Below are 22856 nucleotides of genomic sequence, written 5' to 3'. Positions count from 1 at the left end.
TTGCCAAATCCAGTGAACAAGCTAGGTCAAAAGCTTTTTGTAGCTCAAGTGTTTTACTTTCTAGTAGACGCTGGCGTATAAATGGAGAGGCAATCCCGCAGATGAAAGCATCACGAATCATTTCTTGGCGGTACAGCTCAGCTGAGGCTGCCTGAAAGTTACAATCTACGCTGAGCCTGCAAAGTTCTTGCAGGAATTCGTCAATTGATTCCCCTGGCCCTTGTCGGGCTGTGGCCAGTAGATGTCTAGCATAGACCTCATTTGGGGTCTTGGCATACAGTTTCTTAAGTGCCCGAATCACCTCATCATAATTATCCCATTCATCAACATATTCGAACACTTTTGGGGTCACATAATTGATAAGTATCTTCAATCTAGCAGGAGCATCCGCTTCACATTCATCCAGAAAAGTCTCAAAAGTACGGTACCAATGCTTCCATACCCTGCCAGCTGCTGGTGCATTCGGGTCCAAGTCCAGACGAATAGGTCTAAGGATTTTCTCCATGATGGGTGGTTCCCTGGATCCTTAATTCCGAGTTTGTCCGAAGGTCTAGTATTTGTCAGTGTAAATACTAAGTTACTTAAATTGATGTAAGAAAAAGGAGGCTTACCATCAAGTAACTTTAAAGTAAGCTTTAAGTAACTTATAAACACACTATATACAAGAGAGGTCTTTACCATGCCTCTGGTAGAAGCCTCTTACAATACTGAACAGACCAGTATTTATACCAGTCCAACAGGAAGTGACACATGACAGGAAGTGAGGTATGTACACAGTTCATAGTTCACAGTTCACAGGAAGTGATGACATAACTTCCCGGAAGTTATTATTTTTATCACAATGTTCATTAATCTCAGTCTCGGAGTCAATTCTAGAGAGTGCTGCCCTCTAGAGTACCCAACGCTGAAGATGCTGTGGATTCTGCTTCCAAAGAGATTATTCAAAAGAGATTTATTAATTTCAATTGTTTTATTTTTATCTGGCCTTTAATTTTCTGTTCCAGGACAGCATCCCCTTCACTGTGATTGGTAGCAACACTGTGGTTGAAGCCAAAGGAAGGAGAGTTCGGGGGCGACTGTATCCCTGGGGTATTGTAGAAGGTAACGCACAATCACAAACCTTTTCTAATATTTGTTGAATCTAAATATGTCTTGCTCCTCTGGGTAAAGGAAAGCGTCAGGGGGACTTTTAAGCACCAATATCGTCACCATTTCAAAAGTTCAAAGTTCCAAAACAATGTTAAATACCTGGTTTTGTAAAATAATGGCTTAATAGAAAAAAATATAAATTGCAGATAAAAAAGTAGATTGTTCTCCATTCTTTGGATGCTCCTCTATTTGGTTGAACATTTCATATTAATATGAAGGTGGATACTTTTATTTTGGTCAGCATGGTGTCTGACACACACCGTGTTTGAGCGACTCCAAGCCAAACTATTGATAAACTTATCCCACCTGCAGAGTTTCTGATTGCCCGAGATAAATGCACACACTCTTCCCACAGGGACACATCCCCCTGCTCCAGGTCCAGAGAGTTTGGCACAAGTTGGCAGATCCGAGGCTTAGGCACCCCTCCCCACCAGCCACCCCCCCTCCACCCCCATCAAGTGTGGACTGGAGTTTAACTAGCTAAAACCACACAGTTTACCAGACCTGCTTCCAGTGGGACTCTCCCAGCCTGTAGGATATTGGCTTGCAATCTAAAGCCTGGTGGGAAGAATCCCGGCCCCTTGTGACAGGCTAGTCCTCCAGGCTCCATTATTGATCCATGCTGGCTAGGAAATCATCAACCGTGCCTGGAGGACTGCAGACCTGCCTGATTCAGGCGTCAGATTACTAATTGGCCACAGAGGGTTGACTTCTGTCGACGGCCATATCACCTTGGAGCCACCTTGACCCCTGCTTACCTTCTTCTCCCCAAGGATAGTCACTAGTCGGTCAACTGACGTGCACATGTTTGACGCCTCACGAGGTGGACAGTAGGTACGCGGAGCACCTCATTAATGGCAAAACAAGCCTATCCCTTCTTCATAGCTCAACCCCATGTACATAAAAATTATTTTTTTTTAGTTGTTAGTTTTTCCTCTTTATTTACATAGAAGATAGGAGCAAGCCATTCGGCCCTTCTCCGCCATTCAATGAGATCATGGCTGATCATCCAAACCCTAGCACCCGGTCCCTACACCAACAGCCATCCCACCCAAGCCCTATCCCCGTAACCCCATAACCCCACGTATTTAATCCCCCCTAACACTAAGGGCCAATTTTTTATCATGGCCAATCAACCTAACCCGCACATCTTTGGACTGTGGGAGGAAACCAGAGCACCCGGAGGAAACCCACGCAAACACGGGGAGAATGTGCAAACTCCACACAGACAGTCACCCGAGGCCGGATTTGAACCCGGGTCCCTGGCGCTGTGAGGCAACAGTGCTAACCACTATGCCACCGTGCACATCCATATGGTTTTGGTTCAGATCCATAACAAGGGTCAGTGTATAGCTCAGCAAGTCATTGCAGGAATGCCTGTTCTTTACGTTTTTCCATGCAAGAACCACACGATCTTCCCTCATGATGTCAGTTTGATTTCCTCATTAAAAAATGCTCCAATTGTTTCACACATTGATGACATTTGAGCCCTGGAATCTGTGAAACAAACTGCAGATCTCAGTCCCTAATACATGTACTTGTGTCTAGGACACCTCTGTCTCATTCTAGATTTTGCACCTTGTTACAGATGCAAAACAATAAAAAAGGAAAGCCAGTTATTTTCTGCTAGTTTCACAATTGATAACCTGGGCCTTTCACCAAGTCAAGGAGGCGATTTATGAGCAGCCACCAATCTACTGAAACTACCCCCAGCAATCGGCCTCGAATTGGCCTCAAAGTATGTCTATTGGACCACTTTTCACAGGGAGTTACTGAGCAGTGGCCTTAAGGAGAGGCCAGCTTAAATACTCCAACTCACTCCATCTTAGCAGCTAAAAACCATGCTCACGAGCCCACACTACTCATCAGCAAAGCCACAGTGCAAAGCACTGCATTGTCCTATCAACATGCTATAAAAGGGGAAACCTCCACCCCTTCCAGGCAATAACTAGACCAAAGAGCAGCACACGTTTTCAGTCTAAACTCCCCCTATGATGAAGATTGCCTCACATGAAAGTCCCGTTTTGGGTTTGATGGGTGTCTAATCTTCCAAAGCCTCTTTGGCAATTTGGTAGCATTCTTGCCTCGGAGTCGCAAGATTGTGGGCTCAAGTCACACTCTAGGACTTGAGCATATAACCTGGTCTGACACTACAAGCAGTACTGAAAGAGTGCTGCTTTGTTAGAAGTGCTGCCCTTTGAGTGAGATGCTAAACTGAGGCCTTGCCTGTCTGTTCGGATGGATGTTAAAGATTGTATGGCGCTATTCAAAGAAGAGCAGAGAGATCACCCGGTGTCTTGGCCAATATTCCTCCCTCAACAACACCATTAAAACCCAATTTACTAGTCATTTGTCTCATTGCTATTTGTATGCAAATTGTCTGTTGCATTCGCCCACATAACAAAAGTGCATGTCAAGGTAATTCAGTGTACGTGAAGTGCTTTGGAGCATCCTAAGTTATGTGATAGTGTTAGAACCACAAGTTCATTCTATCCTACGTCTCTATGCAGTGGAGAATCCAGGTCACTGTGACTTTGTGAGGTTACGAAACATGTTGATCCGAACACATATGCAGGACCTGAAAGATGTGACACGTGACGTACACTATGAAAACTACCGAGCGCAATGCATCCAGAGCATGACCAGGATGGTGGTGAAAGAGCGAAACAGGAAGTAAGTGCATTCACTTTTAACTAGCTGGAATGAGTTAATTGTTAATACATTGCAGCCAAAATACACATCATGTGTGTATATGACAGTGTAGTGGTTATGATACTGGACCACAGAGGTTATGAGTTCATAATCCACCATGGCAAGATGTAAAATGGAATTAAATAAATATGATCATTTGTGTGCTAGTACCAGAAAAATTACTATGAAAGCTGCCATGGATGTTGTAAAATCCCAACTGGTTCACTAATGTCCTTCAGGGAAGAGAATTTGCCATGCTTGCTTGGTCTGGCCTACACATAAATCCAGTGTGATTGACTCTTAATGCACTTAGGCAATAAAGGCCGACTTGCCAATTTTTCCCACACCCTGAGAACCAATAAAATAAACAGCCATGATATTTTTGTTGTCTTGGTGATGCCTTACGTCTTGCTTTGAAACCATGGTAACATGATATTGCTCACTATCCTTTTGGAATGCTAATGAAAGAGTGATTGGGTGGTGCATGAGTTGGACACTGGTGGCTGTTCACCTCTTGGACCTGGGTTCAAATCCAAGTCAACCTGCTGGGATAAAAATCCTCTGTCTGATGACTGTAGTGCTGTTGTGTGAAATGAGTAAATTGTCAATCTCACTCAGAAGGCCACAGGATAGCTGGTATGGGAAACAGAAAAATGTCACACTGGTGCAGTTGGGGTTGCACTTCTGAGGTTGGGGATAAAGCATGTTGTTGGGGCTGAGTAGAAGGAACTATACCATAATATATCTGACCTGGGAATGCTAGATTGATACTGATCTGATGCTGACATTCTGAGTGCTACATTTTCTACCCATTGACGGTGAATGCCATACTGTTGCAGTAGGAGCTATTGACTATGTATCTTTGCGTAATGATACAAAATAAAGAACACTCCATGCTTTCCCACATTAGTGGTTCAGCTTACGTAACCTAAACTTTAATTGTTCCTCTAGCATATCGAACTTTCTGAACCTATCTAAAGCTTTTGAAACATTCTGTTTAAAAGTCTGACTTCCATGACAGGTTTCCTGTTTTTAAAAAAGCCTGTCTCTTTCTTTCTTTCTCTCTCCACATCCCCTTTTCTACATACTATCAGAAATCAAAGGAATTTCCAACACAATGGGCTTGAGGTGTTTTTGATTACTCAGATAAGCACACAAGTTGCTTATTATTTAGACCCTGGGAAAAATAATTTCCCTTTAGCATATTAACCACCTTTTGCCTTTTTTAAACTTGTACGTATGCATTTTGCCAAATGAAAATGGTAAAAGTCAATATTTTTTTCAAATCGTTTCTGTGGAAAAATGGCCTAAAAGTTCTGAAACGTGGCAGGCAGTCAGTGGGAAGAATCCATGGCGATTGGCACCAGAGTTGATAAGCAATGTCATCAATCAGGGGGTAGATAATAGTGGAATGCCCCACAAGATGGCGTGAATGGAAAAAATGATGATGTAAGAACTTTGTAGTCTGAGAATACAAAATAAATTTAGACAACTTTGATACAAGCTTGAAGGAAATTTCTCTCTATAGGCTCTCAGAGTGTTGGAGAGGTCCAGAGATGTTTTCTCTCCACAAACCCTCAGACTACAGGCAAGGCCCTAATCTGTTCCCTAACAGATATCTAAAGAACAGAAACTACACACTTACTCTTGAGCAAGAAAGAAAAGAAATCCACTGCCAAGAACGGGTGATACGAGGGCCTGGCCCACAACAGGTGGTTACATACAGCAGAGTGAGGGGAGATCACCTGGCCACAAAGGCCACGAGCTATTTCAATGAATTACTTAATGAGAACCAACACTGGTCAACATTGAGTTGTAGGTTGAATCTGCCAGGTGAGCTGATTTGTGACCAATGTGGGTGCAGAGGCAGCAATGGTGGCAACAACAACTTGTATTTGTTTAGTGCCTTTAACATGGAGAAACATCCCCAGGTCATTTACAACCCCTTGTGTATTTCCCCCCACCCCCCCCACCCCACGTTTGCCCCACGCTCTGGAATTCTCTTCCTAAACCTCGCTGCCTCTCCGCCTGCTCACTTCCTCTAAAACCCACTCCTTTGGCTAAGCTGTTAGTCACTCCTTCTTGTCCTTGATGAGTCCCTCCTGATTTATTTTCGAGATTTAAGAAATAAGAAAGAATAAACTGTTCGCTGACTCCATCCCCCTCCCTGGTCACTGGCTCAGGCTGAGCCAGATTGTTGGCAACCCACGTTGTCTTATTAGACCCCCAGCTAAGTAACCAACCTTGTATTCTCTCCATCAGACAGCCCACCTGTTCCACCTTCATAACATTGCCCACCTCTGCCCTTTAACGGGCTGCGCGGACCATTCAGAATTCCACACATGTGCGGTTTTTCTATTTAAAAGCCGGCTCTCCGCTTGCGTGGACTGCGACTGCGCAGCTTAAAGGGAACGTTGCCTCTGCCCCTACTCAGCCTATCTGCTGCTGAAAATTTCAGCCATGCCTTTGTCACCTCCAGACTTAAAATATTCTAATGCTCTCCCAACCTCCGCCCTCCATAAACTTCAGTTCACCCAAAACTCTGCTGCCCGTAGCACCATTCGAGACTCGTCAGATACTGACGCAGTCCGTGTCCATATGCAGCAAGACCTGGACAACATTCAGACTTGGGCTGACAAGTGGCAAGTAACATTCGCACCACACAAGTGCCAGGCAATGACCATCTCCAACAAGCGAGACTCTAACCTTCTCCCCTTGACATTCAATGGCATTACCATCGCTGAATCCCCCACTATCAACATCCTGGGGGTTACCATTGATCAGAAACTGAACTGGACCAGCCATATAAATACTGTGGCTACAAGAGCAGGCCAGAGGCTGGGAATTCTGCGGCGAGTGTCTCACCTCCTGACTCCCCAAAGTCTTTCCACCATCTACAAGGCACAAGTCAGGAGTGTGATAGAATACTCTCCACTTGCCTGGATGAGTGCAGCTCCAACAACACTCGAGAAGCTCGACACCATTCAGAATAAAGCAGCCCGCTTGATTGGCACTCCATCCACCACCTTCAACATTCACTCCCTCCACCACCGGCGCACCGTGGCTGCAGTGTGTACCATCTACAAGATGCACTGCAGCAACTCGCCAAAGCTCCTTCAACAGCACCTTCCAAACCCGCGACCTCTACCACTTAGAAGGACAAGGGCAGCAGACGCATGGGAACATCACCACCTACAAGTTCCCCTCCAAGCCACACACCATCCTGACTTGGACCTGTATCGCCGTTCCTTCACTGTCGCTGGGCCAAAATCCTGGAACTCCCTTCCTAACAGCATTGTGGGTGTACCTACACCATATGGACTGCAGCGGTTCAAGAAGGCGGCTCACCACCATCTTCTCAAGGGCAATTAGGGATGGGCACTAAATGCAGGCCTAGCCAGCCAGCGACACCCACATCCCATCAATGAATAATTTTTTTTTTTTTTAAACGTGATACTTTACATCACCCCTGTACTCACTGATCTTTGTTGGGTCCCGGTCCTCCAATGCCTCATTTAAAATTCTCATCCTTGTGTTTAAATCCCTCCATGGCCTCAACCCTCCCTATCTCTGTCACCACTGTTCTTCTGACTTCGACCTTCGACCTCTTGTGCATTCCCCCCCCCCACCTCCGTCCGCGTTTGCCCCAGTGTTGGTGGCCATGCCTTCAGCTGCCTAAACCCCACACTCTGGAATTATCTCCCTAAACCCCTCTGCCTCGCTACCTGCTCACTTCCTCTGAAACCAACTTCTTTGGCTCAGCTTTTGGTCACTCTTTCTTTGACCCAGTGTCTATTTTTTTCCTTATGCCTCCGTAAATGGCCTGGGGATGTTTCTCCATGTTAAAGGCGCTATACAAATGCAAGCTGCTGTTGCCACCATGGCTGCCTCTGCACCCACATTGGTCACAAATCAGCCCAACCAGCATGCTCAGCCCCAGCTCAATGTCGACCAGTGCTGGTTCTCATTCAGTGACCAGATTGCAGAGCAAGTGTTGATCCAAGTCCTTTATGATACCAAGCCCCAAAAGGACATGGTCCAAGGCATGACCCTCGTCTTCCAGCATTCTTCTCGCAAAATGAAGAGCATCTCCAACCCCTGATAACCCCTCCTTCTCCCCCCCGACCGGCAAGGTCTTTCTCGAGTCTCTGCAATATGATATCTTCAGTAGTTGAAAGTCTATCTCCGTATGTAGTCAGCTTTGTTAAGATAACCACTGTAATTCCTCTACTAGGCATGGCACGACTGAAACAAGGCTGATTCACGGGGCCTCACCCCTGACATCAAGTCAAGCTCTAGCAGGTACCTCAGCAGCTGCAATATGGCCCAAGGAAGGAAGCAACATGCCTTCAACCAAGGAAAGCTGTTACTTTGCAAAAGGGCAAACAGACTCTCAATTTTCCTGAGGGATGGATAGAGGAGCAGTGCACTACCAAGCACAGATTATCTGGTTATCTTTTCATTTGCTGTTTGTGGGACCGTGCTGTGCACAAACTGGCTGCCCCATTGGCCTACTAACAATAGTTCCTGTCTTCAAATGTAAACCATTAATTGTAAAGCACTTTGGGATGTCCTCATGACATGAAGTAGTGTTTTATAAATGGGAGGGTCCCCTATCCAGCATTCCCTTGGATGCTATAGCAGATATCTCATTTGTTGAATACAATGCTAAGTTTGCCTGGAGATTGGGATAGACTGATTTCTTAATTGGTCCAGTGGTCTTCTGTGCCAGATGTTAATGGAGGCACCGTCTTCCCTCAGATGCATGTAAACAATCTCATTGTACTATTCAAAGAGGAGCAGGGTGTTCTCCCAGTATTCTGGCAAGATTCATCTCTCAACCACCAGTAAGAGGTTAATCTGATTGTTCATTCATTGTTTATGGGATCTTGCTGTGGATAAATTGGCTGCCGTGTTTGCCTAAATAACTGTAAATACATTTCAAAAGGAATTAATTGGCGGTAAAGCACTTTGGGATATCCTGAGGATGGGCGATCAATGCAAGTTCTTTCCTTTAACAGACTTTTATCTGGACTGGATTCAGGCCCCAGCTCAGATAAAGAATAAAGTCACTGCACCAGCCTACCATGTCTGGTTACATTTTTAATTTCAGTGGTGTGACTATCATATGGTATTTTAAAATGATCTAAAGAACCAACAAAGGAAGATAATCATAGTGACTATATAAAAGTATATTTAGAGTTTAACTGATAAATGAAGGGCAATCAAAATATCTTGACAGTGTGACATATACAGGCCAAAACTGATTTTTTTTTTATTGTTTCATGGGATGGGGGGCATCGCAGGCCAGCATTTATTGCCCATCCCTAATTGCCCTTGAGAAAGTGGTGGTGAGCCACCTTCTTGAACCGCTGCAGTCCGTGTGGTGAAGGTACTCCCACGGTGCTGTTAGGAAGGGAGTTCCAGGATTTTGACCCAGCGACGATGAAGGATCGGCGATATACTTCTAAGTCAGGATGGTGTGTGACTTGGAGGGGAGCTTGGAGGTGGTGGTGTTCCCATGCACCTGCTGCCCTTGTCCTAGGTGGAAGAGGTTGCGGGTTTGGGAGGTGCTGCCGAAGAAGCCTTGGCGAGTTGCTGCAGTGCATCTTGTAGATGGTACACACTGCAGCCACGGTACGCTGGTGGTGGAGGGAGTGAATGTTCAAGATGGTGGATGGGGTGCCAATCAAGCGGGCTGCTTTGTCCTGGATGGTGTCGAGCTACTTGAGTGTTGTTGGAGCTGCACTCATCCAGGCAAGTGGAGAGTATTCCATCACACTCCTTACTTATGCCTTGTAGATGGTGGAAAGGCTTTGGGGAGTCAGGAAAGAGACACCCACCGCAGAATACCTAGCCTCTGACTTGCTCTTGTTGCCACAGTATTTATGTGGCTGGTCCAGTAAAGTTTCTGGTCAATGGTGACCCCCAGGATGTTGATGGTGGGGAATTTGGCAATGGTAATGCCGTTGAATGTCAAGGGGAGGTGGTTAGACTCTCGCTTGTTGGAGATAGTCATTGCCTGGCACTTCTGTGGTGCGAATGTTACCTGCCACTTATCAGCCCAAGCCTGAACGTTGTCCAGTACTTGTTGCATGCGGGCATGGACTGCTTCATTATCTGAGGAGTTGTGAATGGCGCTGAACACTGTGCAGTCATCAGCGAACATCCCCATTTCTAGAGCGAAGGTCATTGATGAAGCAGCTGAAGATGGTTGGTATTATGTCCGTGAATGATTGAGACACGGACAGCAGGAGTTGAACAAAACAAGTCTTTACTGATGGAAGTCAATAGTGAAACTGAAAACAACAGAGGCTCACTAGTGCCTTTTATACAGGTGTGGTCACTGCCGGTACTGCAGTCTGAGACCAGTTATTCTCTTAAAGGTACATACACAACAATTCCTCCCCTTTTAGATAACAGTACATAACATTCATTTAACAACTAAATGATAACTAATTACAATCACAATTACGGTTGCTAGATACATTGGTTAAGTTTAAGCAATTATAAGTTCAGTCTTTGAGGAGGCTTCCTGATTCTGTCTGGATAACGCCTCTTTGGGGTATCAGGTTCTTCTGGCAATGTTGAGTCGGGATCAATGTCGTTGTTTGGTTCATCTGCTTCCAATATTACCGGTTCTGCGGTAGCTGCAATTGGTACGTCGATTTCATTGCCAGGTGTATCAGATCGTGGTGTGGAGTTGACGTTTTCCAGTGACTCTAGAATCTGGTCAGCATGGCGTCTTACAATGCTCTCTCCAACGTCCACGGTATACATGAGAGGTCCTTGCCGTGTACAAATCGTTCCTGGCTGCCATTTCTCAGTGCGGTAGTCCCGGGCCAAAACTGGTTGACCTATCTTAAAACTCCTGGTCGGCCTTTCATTCATATTTTGAAACTGCCTGTTCTCCACATCTCTTCGGACGTTTGGCTTAACCAAATCCAAGCGGCATCGTAGCCTTCGATTGAAGAACATCATGGCTGGAGTTTGGTTGGTAACCGCATGTGTCGCATTCCGGTAGGCAAACAAGAAGTTGTCCACCTTGTGTTGTTGGGGTATATCTTCATTACACATTGCCTTGATAGCCTTCTTGAATGTTTGGACAAACCTCTCGGCCAATCCATTAGTGGCTGGATGATATGGGGCAGATGTGTAATGCTTAACACCGTTGTTCTTTAAGAACCTCCGGAACTCTTCAGACACAAACTGTGGTCCATTGTCAGAGCAAATCTGTTCAGGCAGCCCATTCCTGGCGAATATGGTTCGTAAAACTGTGATAGTTTTTTCTGTGGTGGTTGAGGACATTTTTATTACCTCTGGCCACTTTGAATGTGCATCCACCGCAACTAAAAACATCGAGTCCATGAAGGGACCAGCAAAATCAATGTGCACCCTTTGCCATGGAGATGAGGGCCACTCCCATGGATGCAGAGGAGCTTGTGGTGGGGCGTTTTGGACCTTCTGGCATCCTGCACAGCTCTTGGTCATCTCTTCGATTTCTCTATCGATTCCCGGCCACCACACAAACGCTCTGGCTAAGTTCTTCATTTTTACCCCACCCAGATGACCCTCATGAAGCTCATTGAGCACTCTATCCGTCAACTTAGGTGGAATTACTACTCTGGATCGACACATCAAGGTTCCTCTGCACACTGACAGCTGTTCTCTTCTCGGCGAGAATGCTGGCAGCAGTGGTTCGCCATGTGCTGGCCATCCCTTCACCGTTAAATCATAGACCCGTGATAGTGTCGGGTCATTCCGTGTTTCCTTTTCTATGTTTGCATTCGTCACAGGGAGACATTCGACTATGGTCGAGTGGAATAACTCCATTGGATCCACTGCAAGGTCTTCTTCTTCCACCGTCGGCAACGGTAGGCGTGACAATCCATCAGCATTCCCATGCTGTTTAGTTCCTTTGTACTCGATGTCATATTGGTGTGCCCCTAGGAAAAGGGACCACCTCTGCAGCCGTTGTGCTGTCATTATCGGTACGCCCTTCTGAGGGTTGAAAATAGAGACAAGAGGTTGATGATTGGTTAGTAGAGTAAATTTTTGACCGTGCAGGTAGTGATTGAACTTCTTCACCCCCCCACACTAGGCTAAGGGCCTCTCTGTCAATCTGGGCGTAGTTACGCTCGGCAGAAGTTAACGAGCGTGACGCAAAAGCTATCGGCCTCTCTAAACCATCAAGGAATTTATGTGACAGTACCGCCCCAATGCCGTAGGGAGACGCATCACATGCCAGTCTGATCGGCAGTGCTGGGTTGTAGTGAGCCAATACTTCCTTGAAGTGATTAAGTCCTTACTCTTCTGAAAGGCCCGCTTACAATCATCGCTCCATTTCCATGCTACCCCCGTTCGTAGCAGGGCGTTCAGTGGGTGCAGAATTGTCGACAAATTCGGCAAAAACTTATGGTAGTAATTCACCAATCCGAGGAATGACCTCAGTTGCGACACATTTTCAGGTGCTGGGGCCTTAACAACCGCTTCAATTTTGTCAGGGGACTTATGTAACCCCTCTTCATCAATCACGTGGCCACAATACGATATCTGTTTCTTAATAAACTCGCACTTGGGGCGGTTGGCTCGTAGCCCATGTTCCCGTAGTCTAGTGAGCACCTGTTCTAGGTTGTTAAGGTGTTCACTGTCATCTTCACCTGTCACAAGGATGTCGTCCAAGTAACACTGAGTCCCCGGAATCCCTTGCAGGACTTGTTCCATCGCTCTTTGCCATATTGCTGGAGCTGATGCTACTCCGAATACCAATCGATGATACTGGTAAAGACCTTTGTGAGTGTTTATCGTGAGATACTTCCTAGAGGACTCTTCAACCTCCATCTGCAAATATGCTTGTGCTAGGTCAATTTTTGTAAAACGCTTCCCTCCAGACAGTGAGGCAAAGATGTCTTCTATCCTTGGAAGAGGATATTGTACTGTGTGAAGGACTGGGTTCACCGTCACCTTGAAATCCCCACAGATGCGAATCTTCCTTGGCTCCCCGGACTTATTGCTTAACGTTTTCTTCATGACAGGAACGATGGGTGTCGCCCACTCGCTCCAGTCGACCTTAGGCAACACGCCTGCCTTCTCCAGATTCTCCAGCTCTGCCTCGACGGCTGGGCGAATTGCATATGGTACCGGTCTTGCTTTGAAAAACTTGGGAACTGCATTCTCTTCTATTTTTATCGAGGCGGTTACGCCTTTAAGCGTGCCCAGTTCTTGTTGAAATACTTCTTTGGCGTTAGCTAAGATTGTTGACAATCGTCCAGGAGTGACGTCTTCATCTTTTTTACCGTCCACCGTCATTGCATGAATGGAGTGCCAATCTAAGTTTATCTTCCTGATCCATTCACATCCCAATAACGGTGGTCCACCAGTTGGCAGTTTGTAGAGATACAATTTCCGTATTTTTTTGCCATTGTATTCGACAGGCACCCTTATTTTTCCTCTGGGGTATACTTTTTGCCCCGTATACATCGTCAAGATGATGGATGTCTCTCTCAAGGGTATGTGTGAGAATAGCCGCTCGTAGTGTCGTCGATTCATGATGGTTGGCGCTGATCCTGTATCCAATTCCATTTTAACTTGTGACCCTGCTATCGTGAGGGTGACCCAAATGGTTCAGTGATACTCTTTTGCGATTACATTGTGAAGTTTGAGACAGCTTAGTCTCCTGTTCCCGGATTCACTATCGCTCATCTGGTCTTCGGAACTACTGTCCGTCATCTTTTGTACTTTCTTGTACGGTCCCTTAGTAGCCTTTTTGTTGTCGCTGGTCTTCTTCCCAGACCTGCAAACTCGTGCAATGTGTCCCATCTTTCCGCATTGCCTGCATATTTTGTCTTTGGACCAGCAGTCCTTCTGGTCATGGTTAGTTCTGCCGCAGCGATAACATTTTGCAAATCCCCGTGTCATTTCGTGGGTGCTGTATTCCTGTGGCTTTTGTTGAATTTCTGCAGCTCCCCTGGCTGCTGCTTCATACGATACTGCCACGCTGAAAGCCCTATCTAGCGTCAGCTCTTTCTCTGATAGTAACTTCTTCTGTGTTCCTTCACTCAGGAGTCCACAGACAAATTTGTCCCGTAGGGTATTGTGGTGATTATTCTTGTTTTGTAAGAAGCATTGTAATTGATTGCCTGTTTTCCTGCCTTGAGATATATGCTGTAAACTTATTGGTTAGTTGATTCCATGTGACCTGTGGTGGCCATCTTAAATTCAGTTTCTACAGTTTGGTTGAGACTGGGTGCTCAACATGTACTGCTGGTTTTTTAAGGTTAATAAAGCCTAGCTTTTGAAAGGCAAGCTACTCCTTATTTCAATTTATTAACCTTTTGCTATAATGGAACGATATCTTCGACCGGAATGATTTAATGCTGACCCTAATTCTGCAGGAGTGGATGATCAATGGAAACATTGGTATTGTACATTTAAAAACTTTTTGGGCGTGTTGGATCAGCAATCTCTGAATAAGTTGGATATACTAATCAACTACATTGCTCCGGATGTGTATAAGTATATTTTGGACTGTGAAACTTATGAATTGGCTATTGCTACGTTGGAAATTTTTTTTGTTAAACCCAAAAATGAGGTATTTGCACGTCACCTTTTATCTGCCCGTAGGCAGCAGGCGGGAGAATCCTTGGATGCTTATTTACAAGCACTCCGGCGCCTTGGTGCTAACTGTAATTATAAGGCCGTGTCTGCAGAAGAACATAAGGAAGAGTCGGTACGGGATGCATTTATTAATGGATTACTGTCTAGATCAATTCGTCAGCGGATATTAGAAAATAAGACCTTGGATCTTAAGAGTGCTTTTGAGCAAGCCTCTACATTGGATTTGTCTCAGAGAAGTTCGGATTCTTATGCTCTTTTTGATCGGCCTGCGACCGTGGTTTCGGCAGTTCCGGATGAAAGGGAGTCACGTGGATTTAATAGGAGTGGTTTACCAGATTCTGAAACAGTTTCTACTTCAGCAGCTGTTGCCTCTAGGATTCAGAAGTGTTATTTTTGCGGGAACGCCCGGCACCCCCGTCTGAAGTGCCCTGCCCAGGAGGCTGTGTGTATTAAATGCGGCAAGGGAGGTCATTATGCACGTATTTGCAAATCGGTTGCCTCCTCTGCGACCATTCAGCCTTTAGATAGGGCGTTTATTGCATCAGTTTATGCCGCCTTTTCCCATGGCCTAAACAAAGCTATAGTTATGGCCCAAGTTAATGGGTTAGAAGTGAAGGACCTTATAGATACGGACAGTACTGAGAGCTTTATAAGACTTCAGTTTGTGAGGGAGAAGCGTTTGAAAATTTCGCCTGCTTCCTATCAGGTCTGCATGGCTCAGACGACTCTCACCTCACAAGTAGCTGGTTGTTGCCTTGTGAAATTAATTCTCCTAGGTAATACGTATACTGATATACGCCTATCCGTTCTGCCTAATCTCTGTGCGGACATTTTGATTGGTCATGATGTGCTTCAATTACATGAGTCCCTCAGTCTTTCTTTCGGAGGAACTAAGCCACCTTTGTCTATTTGTGGATTAACTTCTTTATTCATTTCTCCATTATCACTTTTTTCCAATTTGATGCCGGACTGTAAGCCAATTGCTACCAAGTCAAGAAGGTATAGCAGTCAGGATAAAGAATTTATTAATTCTGAAGTTCAACGTCTTTTATCGGAAGGAATCATTGAACCTAGTTTTTCGCCCTGGCGGGCACAGGTAGTTGTCACCACTAATGAGAGACATAAAAAGCGAATGGTGATAGACTACTCTCAAACTATTAACAGGTATACTCAATTAGATGCGTACCCCCTGCCTAAGATTGATGAGCTTATCAATAAAGTATCTCAATATAAGGTTTGTAGCAATATTGACCTAAAGAGTGCTTATCATCAGATTCCTATCGCTAAGAGGGACAAACCATATACGGCCTTTGAAGCTGGCGGAAAGCTGTACCAGTTTTGCCGAGTACCATTCGGTGTTACTAACGGTGTCGCCTGTTTTCAACGGGCAATGGATGCTTTTATAAGTGATAACTCTCTCTCTGACACCTTCTCATATTTAGATGACATCACGGTGTGTGGCAAATCAAGGGTGGAGCACGATTTTAATCTAGAAAGATTCCTTCAAGTTGCGGAAAAAGTTGGCTTAACTTTCAATAAAGAGAAGTGTATCTTTTCGACCACCGAGGTAAATTTACTGGGGTATATTATCTCGGGAAACAAGATTAAACCAGATCCAGAATGGCTGCGACCACTGATTGAGTTACCTTGCCCTACTAATTCTAAGGCCTTGCAACGAGTTGTTGGACTGTTTTCTTATTATTCTAATTGGATTGCAAACTTCTCACAGAAGATCCGGCCCCTTATTCGGGTTACGACATATCCTCTATCATGGGAGGCCAGGATGTGTTTTGATAATCTTAAAAAGGATATCCTTGGAGCAGTTGTGCATTCTATTGATGAGCAGGTTCCCTTTGTGATTGAGACAGACGCTTCCGATTTTGCAATTGGGGCTACCCTGAACCAAAATGGAAGACCTGTGGCCTTTTTCTCACGTACTCTGAGCAATAGTGAGCAGAGACATTCATCAATAGAGAAAGAGGCGTACGCAATAGTAGAAGCACTGCGTAAATGGAGACATTATTTATCTGGGCGACATTTTACGTTAGTAACTGACCAAAAATCTGTGTCCTTCATGTTTGATGTCAAACATTTCGGAAAGATTAAGAATGATAAAATAATGAGGTGGAGGATCGAGTTGGCATGCTATCATTTCGATATAGTCTATCGTCCGGGGAAGGATAATGTTGCCGCTGATGCGCTGTCAAGGGCTTATTGTTCTGTGCTTCACGGAGATACGCTTATTAATCTTCATAATGCTTTGTGCCATCCTGGTGTTACGAGGATGATACACTTCGTACGCAGTAAGAATTTGCCCTTTTCAGTTGAAGACGTCAAGCGGATGACTTCGTCATGCTCTGTCTGCGCCCGGTGTAAACCGAATTTCTTTAAGCCTCAACGAGCTCATCTTATAAAGGCTACTTCTCCCTTTGAACGCCTGAGCGTTGATTTTAAGGGGCCTCTTCCTTCAACGACTCAGAATCGATATATATTTACTGTTGTGGATGAGTTTTCAAGGTTCCCTTTTGCTTTTCCTTGTGCAATGTATCAGCTGCTACAGTTATTAAATGTCTGACTCAACTTTTTGTCATCTTTGGGATGCCTGCGTATATCCATTCGGATCAGGGAAGTTCTTTTATGTCTTCCCAGTTGAAGGAATACCTCCAGAGTTGGGGAATTTCTACTAGCAGAACTACCCCGTATAATCCCCAGGGTAATGGACAGTGCGAACGATATAATGGGGTGATCTGGAAGGCAGTTATGTTGGCTTTGACATCCCGGAACCTTAAGAATACACAGTGGGAAATGGTACTGCCTGATGCCCTGCATTCCATTAGATCATTGCTTTCAACGGCTACTAATGTGACCCCCCATGAAAGGCTCTTCAACTATCCGCAGAGATCCTCTACGGGATATTCGGTACCTTCATGGCTTACTATGCAGGGACCTGTGCTGCTCCGACGCCATGTTAGACTGTCAAAGTATGATCCTTTAGTGGAGGAGGTGGAGCTATTGGAGGCAAATTCCCAATATGCTCATATTCGATTCCAAGATGGGAAAGAAAGTACGGTTTCAGTTAAAGACTTAGCTCCTTGTGGTGGCCAGCCCTCTCCTGAGGACATTAACAATAGCCATAATTCAGATAATGTTGATGTCGTCACAGATACTACGAACATTTCCAATCCTATTGCAGACACTTACAATTCTCTTAGTCTGCCCCCAATGGATGTTCATGACCCTCCCAGTCTACCTTCTAATGGGACTTCCAATCCGGAAACCGTTGATAATTGGGATATTGATAGCCTCCCTGCAGAAGATATTTCTGTGTCTCCTGGTGTGGGAGGGCAAGGAACTCCACCAAGGCTAAGAAGGTCGACACGAACAAGATATCCGGTCGACCGATTAAAAATGGACTTTTAAAATAATTAATAATTTAATAGTAAAATTTTTAAATTGTTGAAGGCATTATACATGTATTGCTCTAGTCATAAATAACTAATTGTAAACTGTAAAGGCTACCTAGGTTGAAGTATATTTTAAAAGGAGGGGTGAATGTGGTGATTATTCTTGTTTTATAAGAAGCATTGTAATTGGTTGCCTGTTTTCCTGCCTTGAGATATATGCTGTAAACTTATTGGTTAGTTGATTCCATGTGACCTGTGGTGGCCATCTTAAATTCAGTTTCTACAGTTTGGTTGAGACTGGGTGCTCAACATGTACTGCTGGTTTTTTAAGGTTAATAAAGCCTAGCTTTTGAAAGGCAAGCTACTCTTTATTTCAGGTATCTGCCAGTCCTTCTCTGAACTGGCAGTGCTTTGATAGCTTGCGTAGTTCCGTAAGGTACTCAGCATTGCTCTCATCTTTATGCTGAGTTCTCCTGTGGAATTTAAATCTTTCTGCTATCAACAGCGGTGCAGGGTTTAGGTGTTCCTGTAGGACAGCAACAATTTCGTTAAAACTCTTCGCCTTCGGTTTGGCTGGAGTAATCAGGTCCCGCAATAGGCCGTACGTTCTAGCGCCCATTAAGTTTAGCAATACCGATGCCTTTTTCTCATCAGCTATTTCGTTTGCCTCGAAATATACCTCGACTCTTTCCACATACGTGGTCCAGTCCTCTATTGTATTATCAAAAGCAGTGATACAGCCAGTCTTCGGCATCTTGCAAATCTAAAATGGCGCCTCCCGCGCTTTGCCTTCTTCCCCGATTTAACAAAATGGCGCCTCCCGCGCTTTGCCTTCTTCCCCGCTGATTAAGATGGCGCCTCCCGCGCTTTGCCTTCTTCCCCGCTGTTGCTAGCGCTGCTTTCCGCGGTTCCCATTGCAACCTGCAGCTCCTCGCGGTTTCTTGCGCGTTTAATATTTCTTTTTTTATTATTTTCCCGTCGTGGAACAACTCTGTGGGACTCTTGCCTCCCTCTTCTCGGGTCTATACGCAGCCCGGCTTCGTAGCACCAGCCGCGCCCTGTGTGCTCCACCCTCTCTCTTCTTCCCGACAACGCTGCTCAGCCCCGTTGCAAGCCACCCGCTCGAGTTCGCGACCGCCGCAGCCCAGGAAGGATCAGTGTACTACCTGCCACCAGCCCGATTAGCTGAAGCACCGTCGACAGGAACCAGGCCCCGCTTCCGACAGCTTCTCCAGCAATCTTCAACTCCGCTAACACAGGGGCGGATGCCCACGGTCGACGCCCGTTTCTACTGCCTCTTACTTTCTTTTCTTTCTGGCCTCGACCTCTGCTCACTTCGCTGTAGGAATGGATCCCAGGAGGTGGTGCAGACTGTAGGTAAGTTCGTATCTGCTCATCGCCAGTATTATGTCCGTGAATGATGGAGACATGGACAGCAGGAGTTGAACAAAACAAGTCTTTACTGATGGAAGTCAATAGTGAAACTGAAAACAACAGAGGCTCACTAGCGCCTTTTATACAGGGGTGGTCACTGCCGGTACTGCAGTCTGAGACCAGTTATTCTCTTAAAGGTACATACACAACAGTTGGGTCTAGGACACTGCCCCGAGGAACTCCTGCAGCGATGTCCTGGGGCTGTGATGATTGATCTTCAACCCCCACAACCATCTTCCTTTGTGCTAGGTATGACTCCAGAGAGTGGAGACTTTTCCCCCCCAATTCCCATTGACTTCAGTTCTACTAGGGCTCCTCGATGCCACACTCGGTCAAATGCTGCCTTGATGTCAAGGGTAGTCACTCTCATCTCACCTCTGGAATTCAGCTTCCTTGTCCATGTTTGGACCAAGGCTGTAATGAGGTCGGGAGCCGAGTGGTCTTGGCGGAACCCAAACTGGGCATCAGTGAGCAGGTTATTGGTAAGTAAGTGCCACTTGATAGCACTGTTGATAACACCTTCCATCACTTTGCTGATGATTGAGAGTAGACTGATGGGGCAGTAATTGGCCGGATTGGATTTGTCCTGCTTTTTGTGGACAGGACATACCTGGGCAGTTTTCCACATTGTCGGATAGATGCCAGTGTTGTAGCTGTACTGGAACAGCTTGACTAGAGGCACGGCTAGTTCTGGAGCACAAGTCTTCAGCACGATAGCCGGGATGTTGTCGGGGCCCATAGCCTTTGCTCTATCCAGTGCTCTCAGTCATTTCTTGATATCACATGGAGTGAATCGAATTGCTGAAGAATGGCTTCTGTGATGGTGGAGACCTCAGGAGGAGGCCGATATGGATTATCCACTCGGCACTTCTGGCTGAAGATGGTTGCAAACACTTCAGCCTTGTCTTTTGCACTCACGTGCTGGGCTCCACCATCTTTGAGATGGGGATATTCATGGAGCCTCCTCCTCCTGTTAGTTGTTTAATGGTCCACCACCATTCACAACTGGATGTGACAGGACTGCAAAGCTTTGATCTGATCCGTTAACTGTGGGATCGCTTAGCCCTATCTATAGCATGCTGCTTCCGCTTTTTAGCATGCATGTAGTCCTGTGTTGCAGCTTTCCCAGGTTGGCACCTCATTTTTAGGTACGCCTGGTGCTGCTCCCGGCATGCTCTTCTACACTCCTTATTGAACCAGGGTTGGTCCCCTGACTTGATGGTAATGGTAGAGTGAGGGATATGCCAGGCCATGAGGTTACAGATTGTGGTGGAATACAATTCTGCTGCTGCTGATGGCCCACAGCGCCTCATGGATGCCCAGTTTTGAGCTGCTAGATCAGTTCTGAATCTATCCCATTTAGCACGGTGGTAGTGCCACACAACACGATGGAGGGTGTCCTTAGTGTGAAGATGGGACTTTGTCTCCACAAGAACTGTGCGGTGGTCACAGCTACCAATACTGTCATGGACAGATGCATCTGCGACAGGTAGATTGGTGAGGACGAGGTCAAGTAGGTTTTTCCCTCCTGTTGGTTCTTTCACCACCTGTCGCAGGCCCAGACTGGCAGCTATGTCCTTCAGGACTCGGCTAGCTCGGTCAGTAGTGGTGTTACCGAGCCACTTTTGGTGATGGACATTGAAGTCTCCCACCCAGAGTACATTCTGTGCCCTTGCTACTCTCAGTGCTTCTTCCAAGTGGTGGAGTACTGATTCATCAGCCGAGGGAGGGCGGTAGGTGGTAATCAGCAGGAGGTTTCCTTGCCCATGCTTGACCTGAAGCCATGAGACTTCATGGGGTCTGGAGTCAATGTTGAGGACCCCCAGGGCCACTCCCTCCCGACTGTATACCACAGTGCCGCCACCCCTGGACATCATGCAGATAGTGTCAACATGCATATCATGCACCAGCATTTATTGCCCATCCCTAATTGCCCTTGAGAAGGTGGTGGTGAGCCGCCGCCTTGAACCGCTGCAGTCCGTGTGGTGAAGGTACTGCCAGTGCTGTTAGGGAGGGAGTTCCAGGATTTTGACTCAGCGACCATGAAGGATCGGCGATATACTTCTAAGTCAGGATGGTGTGTGACTTGGGAGGGGAACTTGGAGGTGGTGGTGTTCCCATGCGCCTGCTGCCCTTGTCCTTCTAGGTGGAAGAGGTCGCAGGTTTGGGAGGTGCTGCCGAAGAAGCCTTGGCAAGTTGCTGCAGTTTGTAACAAGCCTAGACAACAGACTAAACCGCTGAATCGCATCCAGTTACGCAGAGTGGTTTTATTTACATTGGACAGACAAGAATACGTTATAGGCAACAAACCATTTCCCAGAGTAGCACAACAAGCAGGGCTGTGATAGGTGCACTGAGATCAATGTTCACAACGCAGTGAGTACTGGGTGAAGTCTGTTCAGCTAACGGTCCACAGTTCAGTGGGTCATAATTCCAACACGTGCACAGGACAGTGGAGTGCGGACACGACCACCTCCAGTCCTCACTTCACCTAATCCAGTGGATTAGTGGGGAAATCACCGCAGTCAGAAACACAACCAAGGAAGCAGAACACAGCAGTTGAGCTGCGTGCAACTGTCTTCTGCTTCACGAGGGCACACTGTTAGAATGTTGCACATCACCCAAGGAGCTACTCGTGAATTGTAAAGTCAGACCTTGCACAGGAATGAAAACTTGCTTCACTCAGAAGATTTAGAGATCGTTGGGAAGAAATTGGTGCAGAAATACAAACAGAAGATGTACTATGACCACAAGGAATGCATTTTACTCCCCACTGGCAATTGAATCTGAACAAAGAATCCCAGAGATCATACATGGTCTACACAAGGCATCATTCAGTGAGCAGTAACACCTCAGTAGAGACAGACAATTTAACAAGAAATTTGCCAGTCATCAAACAAGAAACTAGACCAATAAACCTGGAAATACCAATGCAACAGGGCTGAAAAGTGAAAAGCCATCCACTGATCATCCTCAACAATCTGCCAGAAGTGATCATGTTTGAAGACCTAGGGCTAGATTTTCAGTCGCTTGCGCCAGCAGTTAGCGCCTTAAGAGAAGTGATTTCCGGGCGCTATGCGTGTAGCGCCCGGGCGCAGCGCAGTTTGCGCCCCGCCCCAAATTAAGTTGCCCGTTAGCGCCGGCGCAAAGTTTAGCGCCCGCCCGGATGCGCGCGCAGAAAATGACGTCACATCCTCGTGCAACGCCCTTTGGCCGCCCCGATTGCAAACTTCAGTCGGACCGCCCCATTGTGCGGCGGGCGGCCGGAGCGTTTGGAAAAAGGAACGCAACACAACCAGCGCGGGCCCCGGGGGGCGCTAATTAAAGGGAACGTCCTCTCCAGTATAAAGGCCAGCCTTTTTTCAGAAAACAGTCTTGTGCAACGCATTTCTGGAGACACAACAAGGAGGATAGCTAACTGGTTTCAAGCAGCAAGAGCCAGGTATTTTTGGACTCAGGCCATAGCGCTGCAAGTGGCCATTTGGAAATTAGACTGCTTGCCAGGATTTGATGGGGGCTGCATGGGGTGCCAACGCGGAGCTGCAGCGCCATGTCCGTAGG

At 46.2% G+C, this 22856-nt stretch overlaps 1 protein-coding gene across 9 annotated transcripts in view; it reads left to right on the top strand.

Moving 5' to 3' along the window:
• LOC147102126 (septin-5-like) overlaps positions 1–22856 on the top strand; it is a 136181-nt gene that overhangs the window by 89779 nt on the left and 23546 nt on the right. For all 9 annotated transcript variants that reach the window (XM_085964355.1, XM_085964354.1, XM_085964347.1 and 6 more), the window contains 2 exons: positions 1005–1101; positions 3660–3822. In XM_085964355.1, the coding sequence (XP_085820481.1) occupies positions 1005–1101; positions 3660–3822 (260 nt within the window). The remainder of the gene's footprint in view (positions 1–1004; positions 1102–3659; positions 3823–22856) is intronic.

The sequence above is a fragment of the Somniosus microcephalus genome, chromosome 22 (genome assembly GCF_052327205.1).
Source record: "Somniosus microcephalus isolate GS21.2 chromosome 22, FLI_Smic_1.0, whole genome shotgun sequence".
NCBI classification, from domain to species: domain Eukaryota; kingdom Metazoa; phylum Chordata; class Chondrichthyes; order Squaliformes; family Somniosidae; genus Somniosus; species Somniosus microcephalus.
The sequence above is the reverse complement of the archived record's forward strand: the minus strand, read 5'-3'. Positions and strand labels throughout refer to the sequence as shown.